The sequence below is a fragment of the Brachycentrus maculatus genome, unplaced genomic scaffold, assembly GCF_059751285.1.
Source record: "Brachycentrus maculatus isolate JH-2025_06_01 unplaced genomic scaffold, ASM5975128v1 h1tg000633l, whole genome shotgun sequence".
Taxonomy (NCBI): Eukaryota; Metazoa; Arthropoda; class Insecta; order Trichoptera; family Brachycentridae; genus Brachycentrus; species Brachycentrus maculatus.
This window is the reverse complement of record NW_028281369.1, coordinates 428,065-443,007: the sequence shown is the minus strand read 5'-3', so window position 1 is coordinate 443,007 and position 14,943 is coordinate 428,065. Positions and strand designations below refer to the sequence as shown.

Here is a 14,943-nt window from a genome sequence, read left to right as displayed (position 1 = left end):
AAAAAATACTTATTCCATTATATCAAGTAAGAGAAAATGTGATATTTTAGATGAAGAGTACCTAAAGATATTTTATTTGAAAATGATGAGCGAATTACGTGAAAATTGAAAGAATTACAAGATAAAAAAAACACCAAAGATTGTCAGTACTTACCCATGTGAAATAATGATAAAATAAGGGTATTTATGATGTCATCGGACGGAGCTTTTTTGTCTTTGAAATTAAACGTCAACCTTACTACATAATCTATGGTAATTTGTAGAATTTTGACGTTTATTCGATATTCTGTGTGTTTTTGTTTGCAGTTTTGTAAAAGCGTTTTGGATTTGGCGCATTGTTTAAAATTAATAAGAAAATACACATTCTAAGATGGTGTGCGAAAAATGCGAAAAAAAATTAGGTCGTGTTATCACACCAGACCCCTGGAAAAGTGGAGCCAGAAATACAGTCGAATCCGGGGGAAGAAAAGTTGGCGAAAATAAAGCAATTACGGGAAGCAAATCGAGATTTAGCCCATACACAGCGAAATTTGAAGGATGCAGGTTAGTTTTATCGGATATTCATTTATCGTATCAATAATGCTTATCTTAATCTGTAGCATTCAGTAGAATAAAAAACAAATAAATAAATAAATGTAAAAACCTTCTGGGGGAGGTATTTGTAGTAGCTAAGGGCGAACCGGTTCTTGAAAATTTTGAATCACTGCTTTTATGTATGTAATATGTTCACTTAGTAAATACCACTAAAAAAATCTATTGTGATATGTGTTTCGATGTATTCCGATTATTTTCAAACACTATTTATGACATTTTCAATGTACATATGTACGTTTTCAAATAACGTATACAGTGAAACCTCTATCTATCTGTGTATTTGAAAATGATGCGGAATGCATCGAAACACGTGTCACAATAGATTTTAAGAAATAGTGGTATTTACTAATTAAATAAATAAATAAATTAAAAATGCATATATTTGTACCACAAAGTGACTGCCGAATCAATTAAAGAAAAAATGTTTTTAAAATTATTTTTAAAAAGCTTTGCCTGATGTTCCTTCTCATTATTGCTGTTTATTTTGAATTCTAGGATATGTCGAATGAAGGTACACCAAGTAGGATCACATTATTGCCAAGCTTGCGCCTACAAGAAGGGCATATGCGCCATGTGCGGAAAGAAGATGATTGACACAAAGAACTACCGGCAAAGCTCCACTTGACGAATCAACAAAAACTCGGTTATAAGACAACTACTTTTGTACATAACTCCCATATCGCTCACTCCTTTCAACAGCGTCATGTATAAAAAAAACTTGATTTTCAGGAGATCGTTTTTAAAGTTTAAAAATATAATGAAATGTATTAAAAATATATATCAAGCCATTTTTTGTTCTTTTGCTGTGCAACAGATCTTTTTAGGTAAAACCTGAAGGTTTTTTCTCCATTTGAAAAATATTTAGAATATTTAAAAAAATAATTGAACATTACCTTTTCTTCAAAATGCAAAAACAACACTTTCTGCCCTGTAGCGGGTAAATATTCAGATAAAAATATGCTGCTTTTGCTGTACATTTCTGGGCATTTCGAAAACATGCACAACGGAAAATTGACCATTTTTGACATATGACGTTGTTGAAATAAGTGAGCAATATGTTTAACCCTCGTTTAGTTCCATACGGTCGGAAAGCCAAATGGAACCTATGCGGTGTCTTAAACACACATAATGCACGGGTGGTATGGAGTGGACTTAATAGATAAGACTTTTTACTGACATATTTTGTCTGGAACTGCATTTTATATAATAAATCATCAACTTTGTATTTTTTTCCGCTTTTATTTTATTTGGAACATAAATTTATTTAATGTTTTTATTTTATTTACAATATCATCAGACTGGTTTTATATTCCTTCCAAAATTCAGGTGCGTCTTAAACTCGAATTTTTATTTCTTTAAAAATCTTTTTTTAAAGAAGTAACCAGCTTCTACTTTTAGAGACTTGTCTGCAGTTAGGATAGTAAGGATACGGAAGGTAAAATACATCACAAACACCCAAACCAATTGAAAATACATCTTTATCAGATTCATTTTGCAATTGGCGGAAATCGAACCTGCGACGCCAGTTTCCCAGTCGAGTATCTACCCAACTACGCCACGGTGCCTGTCAATATAAAAATGTCCAGTGTTTGAATTAAAATTCCCCCCATTCTTAAAAATTCAAACCCTTATCCGCATCCCGATGGTGCATAGGGTACTGCATCATATAAACGCAGTATTATCTTGATCGTTAACGCATGAAGGAAAGGTGATCAGCCCTCCGCTTCCGGTACCAGTCCAGGGTAATATTGAATAAATATTAGAGTGAAAAAATCACTTCTATTTATTTGACCCCCCCTGGGGATCGAACCCGGGACCTCCAGAACGGTAGCCGAGCGTGCTGACCATTGCACTATGGAGGCGGACAAATTCTTAAAAATGGCTACGAGAAACTTATCTCTATCTGTAGTGATAGAAATCATACAATAAAAAAGATGTTGTTCACCACACGTGCATTTGTAGTACACAAAAACAAAATTGTATAATAAACCACACTAACAAGTACTACAATAACAAACTACAATTGTATAATGTGATGAAAAAATAATACATCCATATATATGGGTTGCATATCTAGCATAATATTTTTTAAGGTAATATAAGTTAAAAATAAAGATTTAAAAAAAACTACAAGTTTTTTTTCATTTAACCTGATAATTTTTTTTTGTAATTTATGATTTAGCATTTATTTATGGGACAATTTTGTGCATACAGTATGTAGTTCACGATGTTGCCTCTACATTAATGAAAATATGTTATATGTAACATTTTGAGTGCGTCCAAATACTTGTAAAATGTAAACCGGTTTGAATCTTGCATACATCTAGATTTAAAATGCGTCTTTGCCAAATAAAAGCTTTCTCAAATCACCCGTAGATGGCCCCCGTGAACCCGAACATAAAAGCGACGTGAGATTTATTATTATTAGTTATTAGTAGTATAGTAGATTTATTATTAGTAGTGTGGTTGTTAATCATGGGTAGGACGGTGAATATTCTTTTCAAGAACGTCGTAAATCAAAAAACTTGATATTTCAGGAGAATGTTTTTAAAGTAAAAATATAACACAATTTAGTAAAAATAAATATCAAGCCACTTATTGAACTTTTAACTGTGCAACAGATCTTTTTAGGTAAAACCTGAAGGTTTTTCCTCCATTTGAAAAATATTGAGTATATTTAAAAAAATAATTAAACAATACCTTTTCTTCAAAATGCAAAAACAACATTTTCTGCCCTGTAGCGGGTAAATATTATGTTAAAAATATGCTGCTTTTGCTGGAATATAGTACATTTTCTAGGCATTCCGAAAACAAGCACAACTGAAAATTGACGATTTTTGATTTATGACGTTCTTGAAAGGAGTGAGCGATATGTGTAAAGTCACTTAACCAATGATAGGTTAGCCCTGTGAATACCCAGACTGCGATATTCTTCTTTATCTTTTTTGAAATGTGAACTTGAGTTTAGAAAAAGACTTATAATATTATGTAGTTAGTTTTTACTAACGGGTGACAAGTTTAGGATAAAAAATATAGAGAAAAAAAAACAAACAAATAATCTTGAATAAAATTTCATTAACATTATACCATGAGTTTCTACTGCATGTATGAAAATACTTTGTTGCAATGTTCCTTCATAGAGTTTGAAGGAAATAGCACTGATAATGGGATTATCTGAAAAAGGGAAAATAAAACATTGGATTTCCAAAGTAAAGTGTTTATTTATAAAATATTGATACATGACTTAATACTTAAACATAATGTGTAATGATAACTGTTGCGATATAAATCATTGTTAATGGGATGTCACATAATATGTACAGCAAAATAATGCATAGATTTAAAATATACATGGTTATATAGTTACACAAACACCTTTGTTCACTCTGCGTTTCATATTATTAAGAATAAATATTGCAAACAAATATAATAATTGCGCATGTGAAATAAATCCATAATCTATGATAGCTATGTCCATAGATAAAAGAACTAAATAGATGCATATTTATATTTCAAAATGGAGACTGCATTGCAAAACATAAAATAAATAATTGACCAATTTGAAAACTGATTCAAATCCAGCATAAAACAACGGTTGAATTTAAGATAAAATTAATTATTTTAATCAAATAGAAATGAATTACATACAATCTAGATGCTACTGTGGATCAGAATTTTTACCTTAAGGATCCATAATTTATCTCTGAAAAGATAAAATAATTTTTAAAAAACTGACCAGTTATAAATATAATATTGGTCGATATTATATATATTTTCATCAGAAATGTTCATAATTTTATAGTCAAATCATCAAAATGGAGGGACATTTGTTATTTTATACTCTAATTAATTAATATATAAATTTTATTCAATAAATTTATATGTAGCTGGAATATATTGTCTGCCTCCACAGTATAATGGTTACCGCATTTGGCTACCATCCTGGAAGTCCCGAGATTAATTACCAGGGGAATCAGGAATATATTTATCCATAAATATATATATATATATATATATATATATATATATATATATATATATATATATATATATATATATATATATATATATATATATATATATATATATATATATATATATATATATATATATATATATATATATATATATATATATATATATATATATATATTCCCTGGACTGATGCCTTAAGTACAGGAATGCCTTCATATAATTAATATTGCCTCAATCGAAGCAGTGACTTATAGACCAGTAAGTGTAGATAAAGATCACAAGAACTGATATTTTCTTACATGAAGGATATTTCAGTTTAAAACTTTTATTCAAACTCTTTTATTTCTATTGATAAAAGGACGGTTTAAGTTACTATAGTAAATGTAGAAGTTTTACACTGAAGATAAAAAATTTATTATAACGCCAAAGTATAATTTTAGTTTGTAATATTATCAAAGCATACCAAAATCATAGAAGACGGTATTTAATAAACTTAACTATTCAGAAAACAAAAAAATCAGGAATGTTTAAAAAAATATTTATACCATTTTAATGTTGCCTAAGTGACAAATTTAATAAGTGCAACCTTTTTTTAAATAAAATGGGAAAAGTATGACATAAATATTTTTTTATAAAAATATATTCATATATAATTCAGTTTATAAATTATGGCAATATTTATATATCATTATCAGTGAAAAATAAATTACTTTTATATCTTCAAAAATATATATTGTTTCTTGTATTTCTTAAAGCAGTTTTTCACGTGGTATAAATTCTTAAGTGTTTTAAATAATGTCCAATTGCAAATAAAGTACATGTGACTATTTGGATCCCATATTCATAATTGTTATTATGAGGCAGGTTCTAGAAAATCATTTGCTATATTCGCATGTAATTTAAACCAATAATAATCACTTAAAATAGGCATCTAATTCCATGTAAAATCAACCCCATCTCAATTGTAAAATCAGAGCATTTATTCCCATAAATTAACCAAATTACACTTCTGTGTTTCTACAAAAGTAACTTTTCAATAGACTAATTAAAATGAACCAAAAACTAATAAATTTTCATAAATGACCAATAAAATTACAATTTCCAATGCAAGTTTCATAAATAAACTAACGAAATTAGACCATGCATAATGCAATTTTTGTGAGTTGAAGTAGAGCAGAATTAAAACTATACTTAATCGTTGTTTATGATACAATAAGGCACCATTAGACTTTTATTTTAATATATATTTAACAATTAATATTAGTTTTATTTATAATATACATACAAACATGTAGTAAAATAATCATTTATTACTAAATATCACTAGAAAATATTTATTTTTATCAGATAAAGAGAAAATACCGGAATGCATAACGTAATCACTAGTACAATAGTCTCTACAATCCAATATACACCAGATTATTTTTGGATACACTAGGATGTGCCACAGAGGATCGATATAAGTTGTGAGAAGCCTATCTCTCTCTCTCTCTTTTTTTCTGTATTAGCCTACAAGACTGGTAGTGGTCACTGATCGGCAGATCTGTGTAACATACAAGAGTAGTGCAAACTCGGTCAACTAGGCACAGTTTTCCAATTATTCGAGAGTAAACATCTAAGATCCAAAATGTTCTACAATCCACATCTCCCCAGATTATTTTGAAATAAAAAAAAATGAGACTACAAGGACAAACCATTCCGTTCCCTAATACACCAAGTTAGCAAGATTAATTCTACAATATTGAGTACTGTATAGTCAAACTTTTACATTGCACACTATTAAGGCAATGGTTTCTTGGAGGTCTGAAATTACTGGATCATTGTTGATAGAGTTTTTAACTATATGTTGAAAAAAATTAATGTGCCATTCACCGAATTTAGAGAATCTACTGTAATATAAATAAATATTTTTTTGCTTTAAAATTTGCTGGCACTTTATAATATCAATTTGAATAATCAAATAAAATTATGAGAATATTTAAAAGTATATATGATAGTGAGTTTATTGAATAATCACAACTTCAAATTATATTGGCCATTTTGCCATGTCTTTCAATAATACTGTTCTTTAATAATATTTTTTCAATTGGAATGTTTAATGAGCATATTTTTTCAGTGTCCCCCTCCACTTAAAAGCCTCTTGTATATCCAGAATGCTTGTTTATATTACATTATATAAGGGACATTATAATAGAGAAGAAAAAATGCCAGTGTTATTAATATATAAATCAGGTAACGAAACTCTAAACATCTGAATTTAAAAAAACTTAAATAAATGTATTTATTCATATAAAGTAAGTATTTATCATGCTTTTCTCACACAACCTTCGTTATTGCTTTAATACTGTCCATAGATTTAAAAAAATAAGATGTTGAAACATCGGATAATAAAAAAATACCAATCTTTTTTGCACAGAAAAATTCTATGCTTTTTATAACTGTCAAAATATTTCGAACCATTTTCTATCAAATTTATGTGATTTTCAACTATTTAGTATTTCCAAAACATAATGGAAATAAATAACGTCTTTACATATGCATAAAAATATACGTACGATGAATATGCGTGATAGTAAATAATTTTTTTAAATAGATTATAAAAATCTTTCTTATATTATGATTTATCATTTTTATCAAATCCATTTCAAAACACTAATAAAAATATATCAATCTGTAATACAATTATAAAATTGTGCATGTTTTTTTATGAATTTTTTGCAATTGAATTTTTTTTTCCTTTATAAATATTTTTTAAAATCAACTGCATAGTTTGTCAAAAAAATGGTTTAATGGACATTTCAATAAACAAAAAACGCTAAATTCAACTTCAGGTATTTGAAGATTGCAGAATCAAAACAACTTTTTGATTGACAAGCATTTAAAAAAAGAATGGTCGGAAAAAATCATTTTCTGATTTGTAGTTAAGTACTTTGATTTGAAATTAGGCATTGCATTGAAAACAGTTTAAAATTCAAGTTGAAATAGTTTATTCTGTGAGAATCAGAATTTGAAGGTGTTTATTTTTCATTGGAATATCCAAACGCCCTCAAATGCAATGAGTCAAAAATATTAATCGAAATTGTTGAATACATCAACAACAAAAAAATGTGGCGACACTAAAAAAAAGCAGGTACAGTGAGAGTAAAAAAATGTATGTTACGTCATATAAATAAAATTATAAAGTATATCTCAACATGTAAACATTATAAGTAACATGTTTTATATGGCTATGCTTGAAAAATATAAATATTGACTTAATAATTAAATGTAAAAATTAATATTCATCTTTATTCTGGCGAAAAAATCAGCTAAAATAATTGGAGCATTCTCTAATATTGCACTGTAGAGCCATCTGTGTAATTTTTATAAAAATAACACTGTATGGCCACAATTAAGTACTTCGATAAATATTATTTAATATCAAATATCTGGTGCATACATACAAATGCATATGGCGGACCAACCGGTATTTTCAAAATTACAGTCTGGAAACGCTATTTGGAAAATTTGGTGACCATGGATGTTGTGAGAATCTGATGACATTACAGAATGGTCGCCCCACCTTGAATCACCATGATCACTTGTAAACCAAAATAATAATAACACGCGTATGACATATGATAGAGGCAGACTGATTTCCCCACTTTGGTGTGTGATCAAAAACTGACAATGAACGGATCTCAGCAAAATGAATAGCTGATGGGAAACACAATAGACAATACCAAAAGATTGAGGCAAAACGGATCATACCCTGTATGTATTTGTGAAAACTTTCATCCGTGTAGGAGCAACAATACAGCAAATAACATCATAGACAAAGAACTATCATAAGTTCGATAAAAATAAAGTTATAAATTTCAATTTACTATATGCTTTTTACTATGAGCTTAAAGTTGCCATATTTTAAAAATAAATTTAATAGGTAAGAACAAAAATTCTACCTTTCATGCCCTCTTTTATAGTGATATTTTTTCGATACATTTCACCAGAAAAAAGATAATGTAATGATTATCAAGTTCAATATAATGATATTGAGAGTAACACTACGTTTATATAAAATATATCATACATAAATATTCACCGATCATTCTCGTTGTAAAAACGCGCGACCTTGAGCTCTTAGATACTATATTCAACGAACAATATAAGTTTTAAACAAATTTTAAATATTTGAAAGTCTCTCATTTCCCGCTTGGATTCCGTGAGCTACTTTTGATTGAGGTAATGGTTATGTTCCCGGCCGGGGGGGTCAGCTTGCTGTGGGGGGAGGTCTTGTGGACGCTGAGACTCTTGTCGGTCAGGTTTTCTTGGCTGACACTCTTCTGGCTCTGGGTGTGGAGAACGGGTATCTTCGAAGGACTGACGGTTGTGGTTTTGTGCGGCGACGCCGGTTTGTCGGGGAGTTTTACGGGAATGCTGCTGGGCTTGGAGGAAACCAGCGGCTTCCCTTGCGTGGGGCTGGTCAGGCTTTCGGAGCTTCCTTTCTCGAAATTAGATTTCAGTATCTCTATCTGCGACAGCCTCTTTTCGGACGACGTGAGCTTGTTCGGCGTGGTTGTCTGCGGTTCGTACGTCGCCGTTCTGAATTTGATGTGCGTATTTCGCGGGAGGTCGAAATCGCTGTGTCTCTTTTGCTTGTCGTCGTTAGAATGCCTGCCGAGTGAAAAGTCTCTTCCGTTTTGGACGGTATCGGGGCTGTACGATTTTCTGCGTTCGTATTTTTCCGAGTCGAGTTTTTCCTTTTCCGTAAATCGTCGTTCGTTGTTCAGGAAATCACCCATGAAGGAAATGTCCAATTCGCTGAATCGAGTCGGTTGAGCAAAGTATGTCGTAACATTTTGCGGCAAATGTTCGTTGGAATGGCTTTGTCGTTTTTGCTGGATCTTTTCGGTACGCGGCGTGAGGACCTCTATTTCTGTGATGTAATCCTTGAGAGGGATGTTGGAGGATTTGATTTCCATTCTGCTAACGACTGGACTGTCGACGTGACCCTCTGTCGTGATAGTCTCACTTCTCGTGTAAATGTTGTCTCCAATTCTGGTCGGTTCTCCGTTGGACTTGTTGAACTTATCCACCATCTTGTGAACCCCTTCCGAACCCATTTGCATGTTCATTTCTTCCACATCCTCCAACCTGACGTTTCCGTGCGATTCGATCATTTTCACGATTTTGATCGGTTGGTTATCAGAATCGTCCTCCTCCCTGAACTTGTACGAAGCCTGAGTCATTTTTATAACGGGATGTCCGTCAAATTCGTTTTTAGATTCCTCTGTCACCATTTTAGTTTCTTTTATTATGACTCCGGGGGCATTTTGGCTGTTTCCCATTAAAATTTGGGGGTTGCTTTTGAATCTTTCCAGTAAAGCCATGGTTTCTTCCTCCGACATGTTGGCATTGACCATCATCGTATCCGTATTTGTGTAAGTCGGTTCGGAAGATATGAACTTGATATTAGGGTTCTGATGTTGAATTTCGGATATGATTTTTGAGTCGATATTTTCGCTGAAGTCGGAATCTTCGATTCGTTGCATATCTGCAGCTGTGGGGTTTCTGATGATCCCGAATGTGTACTGTTCTACTTCGATAGGGGCCGAGGTGACCGTTACTAATCTAGTGACAGTTTCCTCCACATTTTGGGTTATGATCTTATTCCCATGCTCGTCTTCTGTCACACTGACAGTCACCGTTTTCTGACCGGGCAGATTGACAGTCTGCGTGTCGATGACGTAGGGAGTCATGCCTCCGATGTTTCTCTCATTTCCTTCGACTAAATAAGTAGTGGTGCTGGTGGAAGTGGAAATGACAGGCTGTTCTTCCGTAACCTCCGCGCCTCCCTTTTGTAACTCGGAAATGATCTCGTTGTACAGACTCTGTTCAGTTTCCGTTTGGTCTTTCAGCGTTTTCAACGCGCCTTCCTTGAGGTCATCCACGCTGCTGTTGATCTCAATCGAGTTTCTGAAATTTTCGACGACGTTTTGCATGTTCGGGTCCCCTTCGATCGTGATTATGGAAGAAGGTTGACTTCCGTCGGTGGTTATTGTGACGACATTATCGTTAGTGGAGAAGAAACTTCTCGCCGACGCTTTATCCGGAGAAGTGACAGGGTAAGAGGAATCGAAACGGAAGTTGATTTTAGAAGGATCATTCTTGGGTGTGGCTCCGATAATATTGATGTTGCTGATGAAGTCTGTTTCGATTTTAGCCGGGTCCTCTGTTTCCGCGACGATCTCCGGGCCGTTCTGTTTAATTCTCAGATTGACGATGTCCGGTTGGTTCAACAATGTGAACGACGTAGCGTTGGTTTTGGAATCAAGATTTTTATCCGCACCAATATCTGCGCTGTTTGCGTCGATGAACTGTTCGCCGTAATGAGTTTCTACCGTGGATTCGATTTGCTCATTCTTTTCCAAGTCAGTTTGCGGTGTGTTTGTCTTGTCGATATTTGCGCTCAGAGCGGGATTCTGCGCCAGCAGCTTCTTCATCAGATCGGACTTCGGCCTTTCCAAGCTGCTCACCAAAGTGTGCCTCGAAACTTTTATGTCGTCGGGGATATTTGTGTCATATATCATTGTCAACTTGTCTTCCAGTTTGGGAGACAGTCTGCTTGAGCTAATAGGACTATTGTCCGTCTTATATTTATTGTTAGGGTCGGAAACGTACGTGCCGATTTCAAAGTTCGGTCTTGTGTCGTAAGTCTCAACGTGCGTTTGTTTTGTTCTGATTTGAATTTCTGGTTTTACAACATTCTTTTGTAGTTCAACAGACGATACGGTGGTCGTTATATCGGGAGATATCTTCAGCACTTCTTTTTGCGGCTTGACAAGCTCGGTTTCGGGCAGCCGTGTTTGAATTCTATCATACATCTCGTTAACTTTGGCTCCCGCCTTTTCGACGACATCCGCCACCGCTTCTCCGGAAGCCAGTTTGAGTTTATTGATCTCTTCGTTTAGTTTGGCGTTTTCATCTTCCAAAGCGGCCGCCACTACAGTTTTGGCACTCAAATCAGATTGGTTCAAGTTTTCCGCGGAGTTGGCGATTTCGGAAGATCCGGAGTTGCTGAAATCTTTCTTCATGAAAATGGCGTCCTCTAAATTACCCCATTCTGTCGATTTCTTCAGTCGGTTCCTCTGGAAAGTGTTCAATCCTTCCATGGAAACGTTTCCAATGTTCAGACTGAGCCTCGGTTCTTTAGAATGGACCAGCATTTGACTGACATTTTCATTGGAGTCCGAAGGCGTGTTGTCCGCATTGTCGTCGTAGTAACTTCCGTCGAAGACCGAATTAGATTTACGCTTCTTGGGAGGGGCGTGCTTATCGGTCACCGTAATTTTAGATTCCTCCGTTGTGATATCCAGGCTCTGGGCCCTCTCCAGGGTTCCCTGGGACGGCTTCCTGGATTTGTCGGCGGGTTCGAGCCGCGACAAGTCCCCGAGGCTTGCGGCTTTGCGCTCATTATCTTCCACATCTTGCATCGGATTATCGGAATCGTTCGTCGGAGAACTGTGAATGGTAATGTCGCTCGAATTCAACTCGATAGTCGTGGAAGCGTTTGCAATTTTGTCCAGTTCGCTGATCGTATTCGAAGCGAAACTATCCTGGCTGAGAGAAATGACGGAATGTCCATCAAGGTTCGAAGAAATGATGCTCCTGGAGTCTTCGAAATAGTTGTTCAAGGAATCGCTGGCTTCCTTCTTTTGGTACGGCTTCAACTCGTAGTCCATGTCGTCCACTTGGGATTCGTTCGGCTTCTGAGTCGGTATATCCGGCCTCATTCTCTTGACTACCTTTTCCACTTTGGGAGTCGAGGTGTTTATTTTACCCAGAATCATGTCATCGGATCTGTTCGACTCTTGCAAGAACGAGGAGTTGTTTCTGTCCACGTCCATGAATCTGCGCATATCGGGGTCACTCTGATCGTTGAAATTGTCAGTGAAATTCATGCTTTTGTTGGGGTGCCTGGTATCCACACTGACAACTGTGTCCTGAGTCACATTGGAGCTCTCCGTATCGCTCGAATTTTCCGATCTAGAAGGGTCAGGCGGCGAAGGAGCTTTGCCTTTAGATTTCTTACTCGCCGCTTTACTGGCTGCGGACTCTTTTTCATTTTTAATTTCAATCTTTGTGAGTTCCCGTTTCGGCGGCGGCTCGGGCTTGTTCTTTTCGACAACCATCTCCGCTGCGGGTTTTCTATTATGCCTGGCGTACATGGCTGCCTCCATCATATGTTGAGGAATCTCTTGCGGAATCCCTTGCGCATCTCGTTTGATCCCGCTCGAATTCAAGTCGTCGGCTCTGCTGAACGCCACATCGTCGTAATCGTTCATCTTCTTCTCCGGTGTTGAGGTGTCCATCTTGATTTCGACATGCGCAGGACTGACTGCGATGTTGTTGGGAGGTAGATTTCTAGCGTTGGGAACCGGAGCTACGGGTTTTTCTCTCCTCTTGGCAACGACAGGCGCCGACGGTTTGGCTTTCTGCATTTCGGCTTCCGCACTCGCGGCGACATTGTTGGCGAAGTTCTTGTCCACTTCATCGATGCTCCTGATCTCTGCCACGATATTTCCGTTCTCGGGTCCCGACTTGAGTGAATCGTATTTAGAATTTTTGGTAGCCACGATAACGGTTCCATCATCTGGTACGTTTGGCGGTAAGACTCTAATGCCGAATTTCATGCCTTTCTTGCTGGCGTCGGATTCCCGTTTCTGCACCTCGGTCTTCTCCACCTTGGCGCTGTACCTATCGCCTCCGTCCTTGATGATGATAACATCGGGAGGCGAGGAGATTCGCTGGTTGGCGTTCCCCACAATCAACTCTGCGGAGTTTCTGTTCTTATTCCGTTCCGGCTTGGAGATTTGGCTATTATCCACGTCCGGAGCTCTTCCCTTGTCCGGTCTGGGACTGATATCGATATGGTGTTTGTTCCTAGCATTCTTTTCGTTCTCCCTTTCCAGTGTAGTCAGATGGCTGTCCTTCCTCTCCTTGGGGGCGAGCTGGTGATGCTTGAGCCGCTCCAATGTAGAGGTGTTCATTTTATCCGATATGATCTTCTTTATGGCACTGCTTGCGGAAGTGTTCTTGTGTGACGTCTCCAGGGTAGAATTAGGAGAGGCTTGAGGTCTCGTAGGAGGATGACGCGTTGCTTTCTCCAGCTAAAATCAAACAAAGGAGATGCTATAATACATACACTTCTACAACACTCAGTAAGAAAATTATCGAGAAATATTTGATAAAATACATCACAAATTAACACACTATGGACAGGAAAGGTATTTCTACCCGTTTGGTCGATTGATGCTAAAAGACAGGAAGTTTTTAATATTATGTACCTATTATATTTGTATTAATTATATATTATGTACCAATCTCTCTGTTAATGTCTTAACTTATGTACTTACTAAGTTACTTAACTTACTTACTTATTTATATGTTCATAATTATCAATTAAGCGGTCCGCAAGCGTAAAAAACACCGTCCACAGTGTGTTAAGAAAAAAATACATCAAAGACCAATTGAAAACAAATCTTTCTTAGGTTCATTTTGGAGCTGGTGGGAATCGGGCCCTCAATACCAGTTCTATCCTGACTTTGATCTCTCGGGAAGTCCTACTATTCACTGAGCCAACAGCCCAGATATTAATTGATATATTACATCTGATCCCATTCTGAAGGGCATAACTGACAATTGTTTTACAATCATATATTCGGTTTAAGACGCCCAAAAATGTTAATTCAGAGAGTTTAAATTATACGCTAACTAGATTAACCTTTGAAAGAATAATAAAAGGATTAAGTAATTTTGAGTTTTAGCAGATAACAGTACATACACACATCACACATGTCACTCTCATTGTGTTTATGTAATTTATTATTACTCAGCTCTATAACTGGCGCTAAATTTTCATCAAACATATTACAACCATTTGTGCAAACACACTAAATTGAATCAACTATCTGCAATTGGAGAACAAATACCGTTTATTAATTTTATAACGCTTTTCCAACCTGTATCTGATATGCAAATGCGACTATTGCGGATAAATGGTATCCTAAGTTCAATTTTGATGGCTTGCGACACTGACAATTTTTCACACCATGTATTGACATAACTTGATTTTTTTGTCCTTTTGAGATGGGGATAAAAGTAGTACAGTAATAATCCAAACGCCGAAAATTTACCCTCTGTTCGGACTAGTGGAGTGTTCGGATTACAGTACAGAGAATCATAGGGTATTTTTTATCAAATAAAATAACAATATGTGTTGTGATAAGTTAAGTGTATTTATTTCATGATAATATATAATTAAAATGAAACTTTGTTTTAAAATCACTATAAGTATTTTATTATAACTAACCTAAGCTAACCGCTTCTTTATCA

The 14,943-nt window shown here is 35.2% G+C and overlaps 2 protein-coding genes across 2 annotated transcripts in view; one reads left to right on the top strand and one right to left on the bottom strand.

Moving 5' to 3' along the window:
* The first annotated feature begins 259 nt into the window (after nucleotides 1–259).
* Nucleotides 260–2,724, top strand: LOC148300925 (cysteine-rich PDZ-binding protein). Its single transcript, XM_088274100.1, has 2 exons — nucleotides 260–543; nucleotides 1,090–2,724. The coding sequence occupies exons 1-2, from the start codon at nucleotides 371–373 to the stop codon at nucleotides 1,217–1,219; spliced, it is 303 nt and encodes a 100-aa protein (XP_088130226.1). The 5' UTR covers nucleotides 260–370; the 3' UTR covers nucleotides 1,220–2,724.
* A 4,779-nt stretch (nucleotides 2,725–7,503) lies between these two features.
* LOC148300923 (uncharacterized) overlaps nucleotides 7,504–14,943 on the bottom strand; it is a 112,744-nt gene continuing 105,304 nt past the window's right edge. The window contains exon 5 of the mRNA XM_088274115.1: nucleotides 7,504–13,718. Coding sequence (XP_088130241.1) covers nucleotides 8,751–13,718 — 4,968 coding nt within the window. The 3' untranslated portion in view covers nucleotides 7,504–8,750. The remainder of the gene's footprint in view (nucleotides 13,719–14,943) is intronic.

What these genes read in the sequence shown, in the direction of transcription:
- LOC148300925 (XM_088274100.1), top strand. Translation starts at nt 371, where the DNA reads ATGGTGTGCGAAAAATGCGAAAAAAAATTAGGTCGTGTTATCACACCA. An exon ending in GCGAAATTTGAAGGATGCAG is followed by an intron (nt 544 to 1,089) that starts GTTAGTTTTATC and finishes TTTGAATTCTAG; the next exon opens with GATATGTCGAATGAAGGTAC.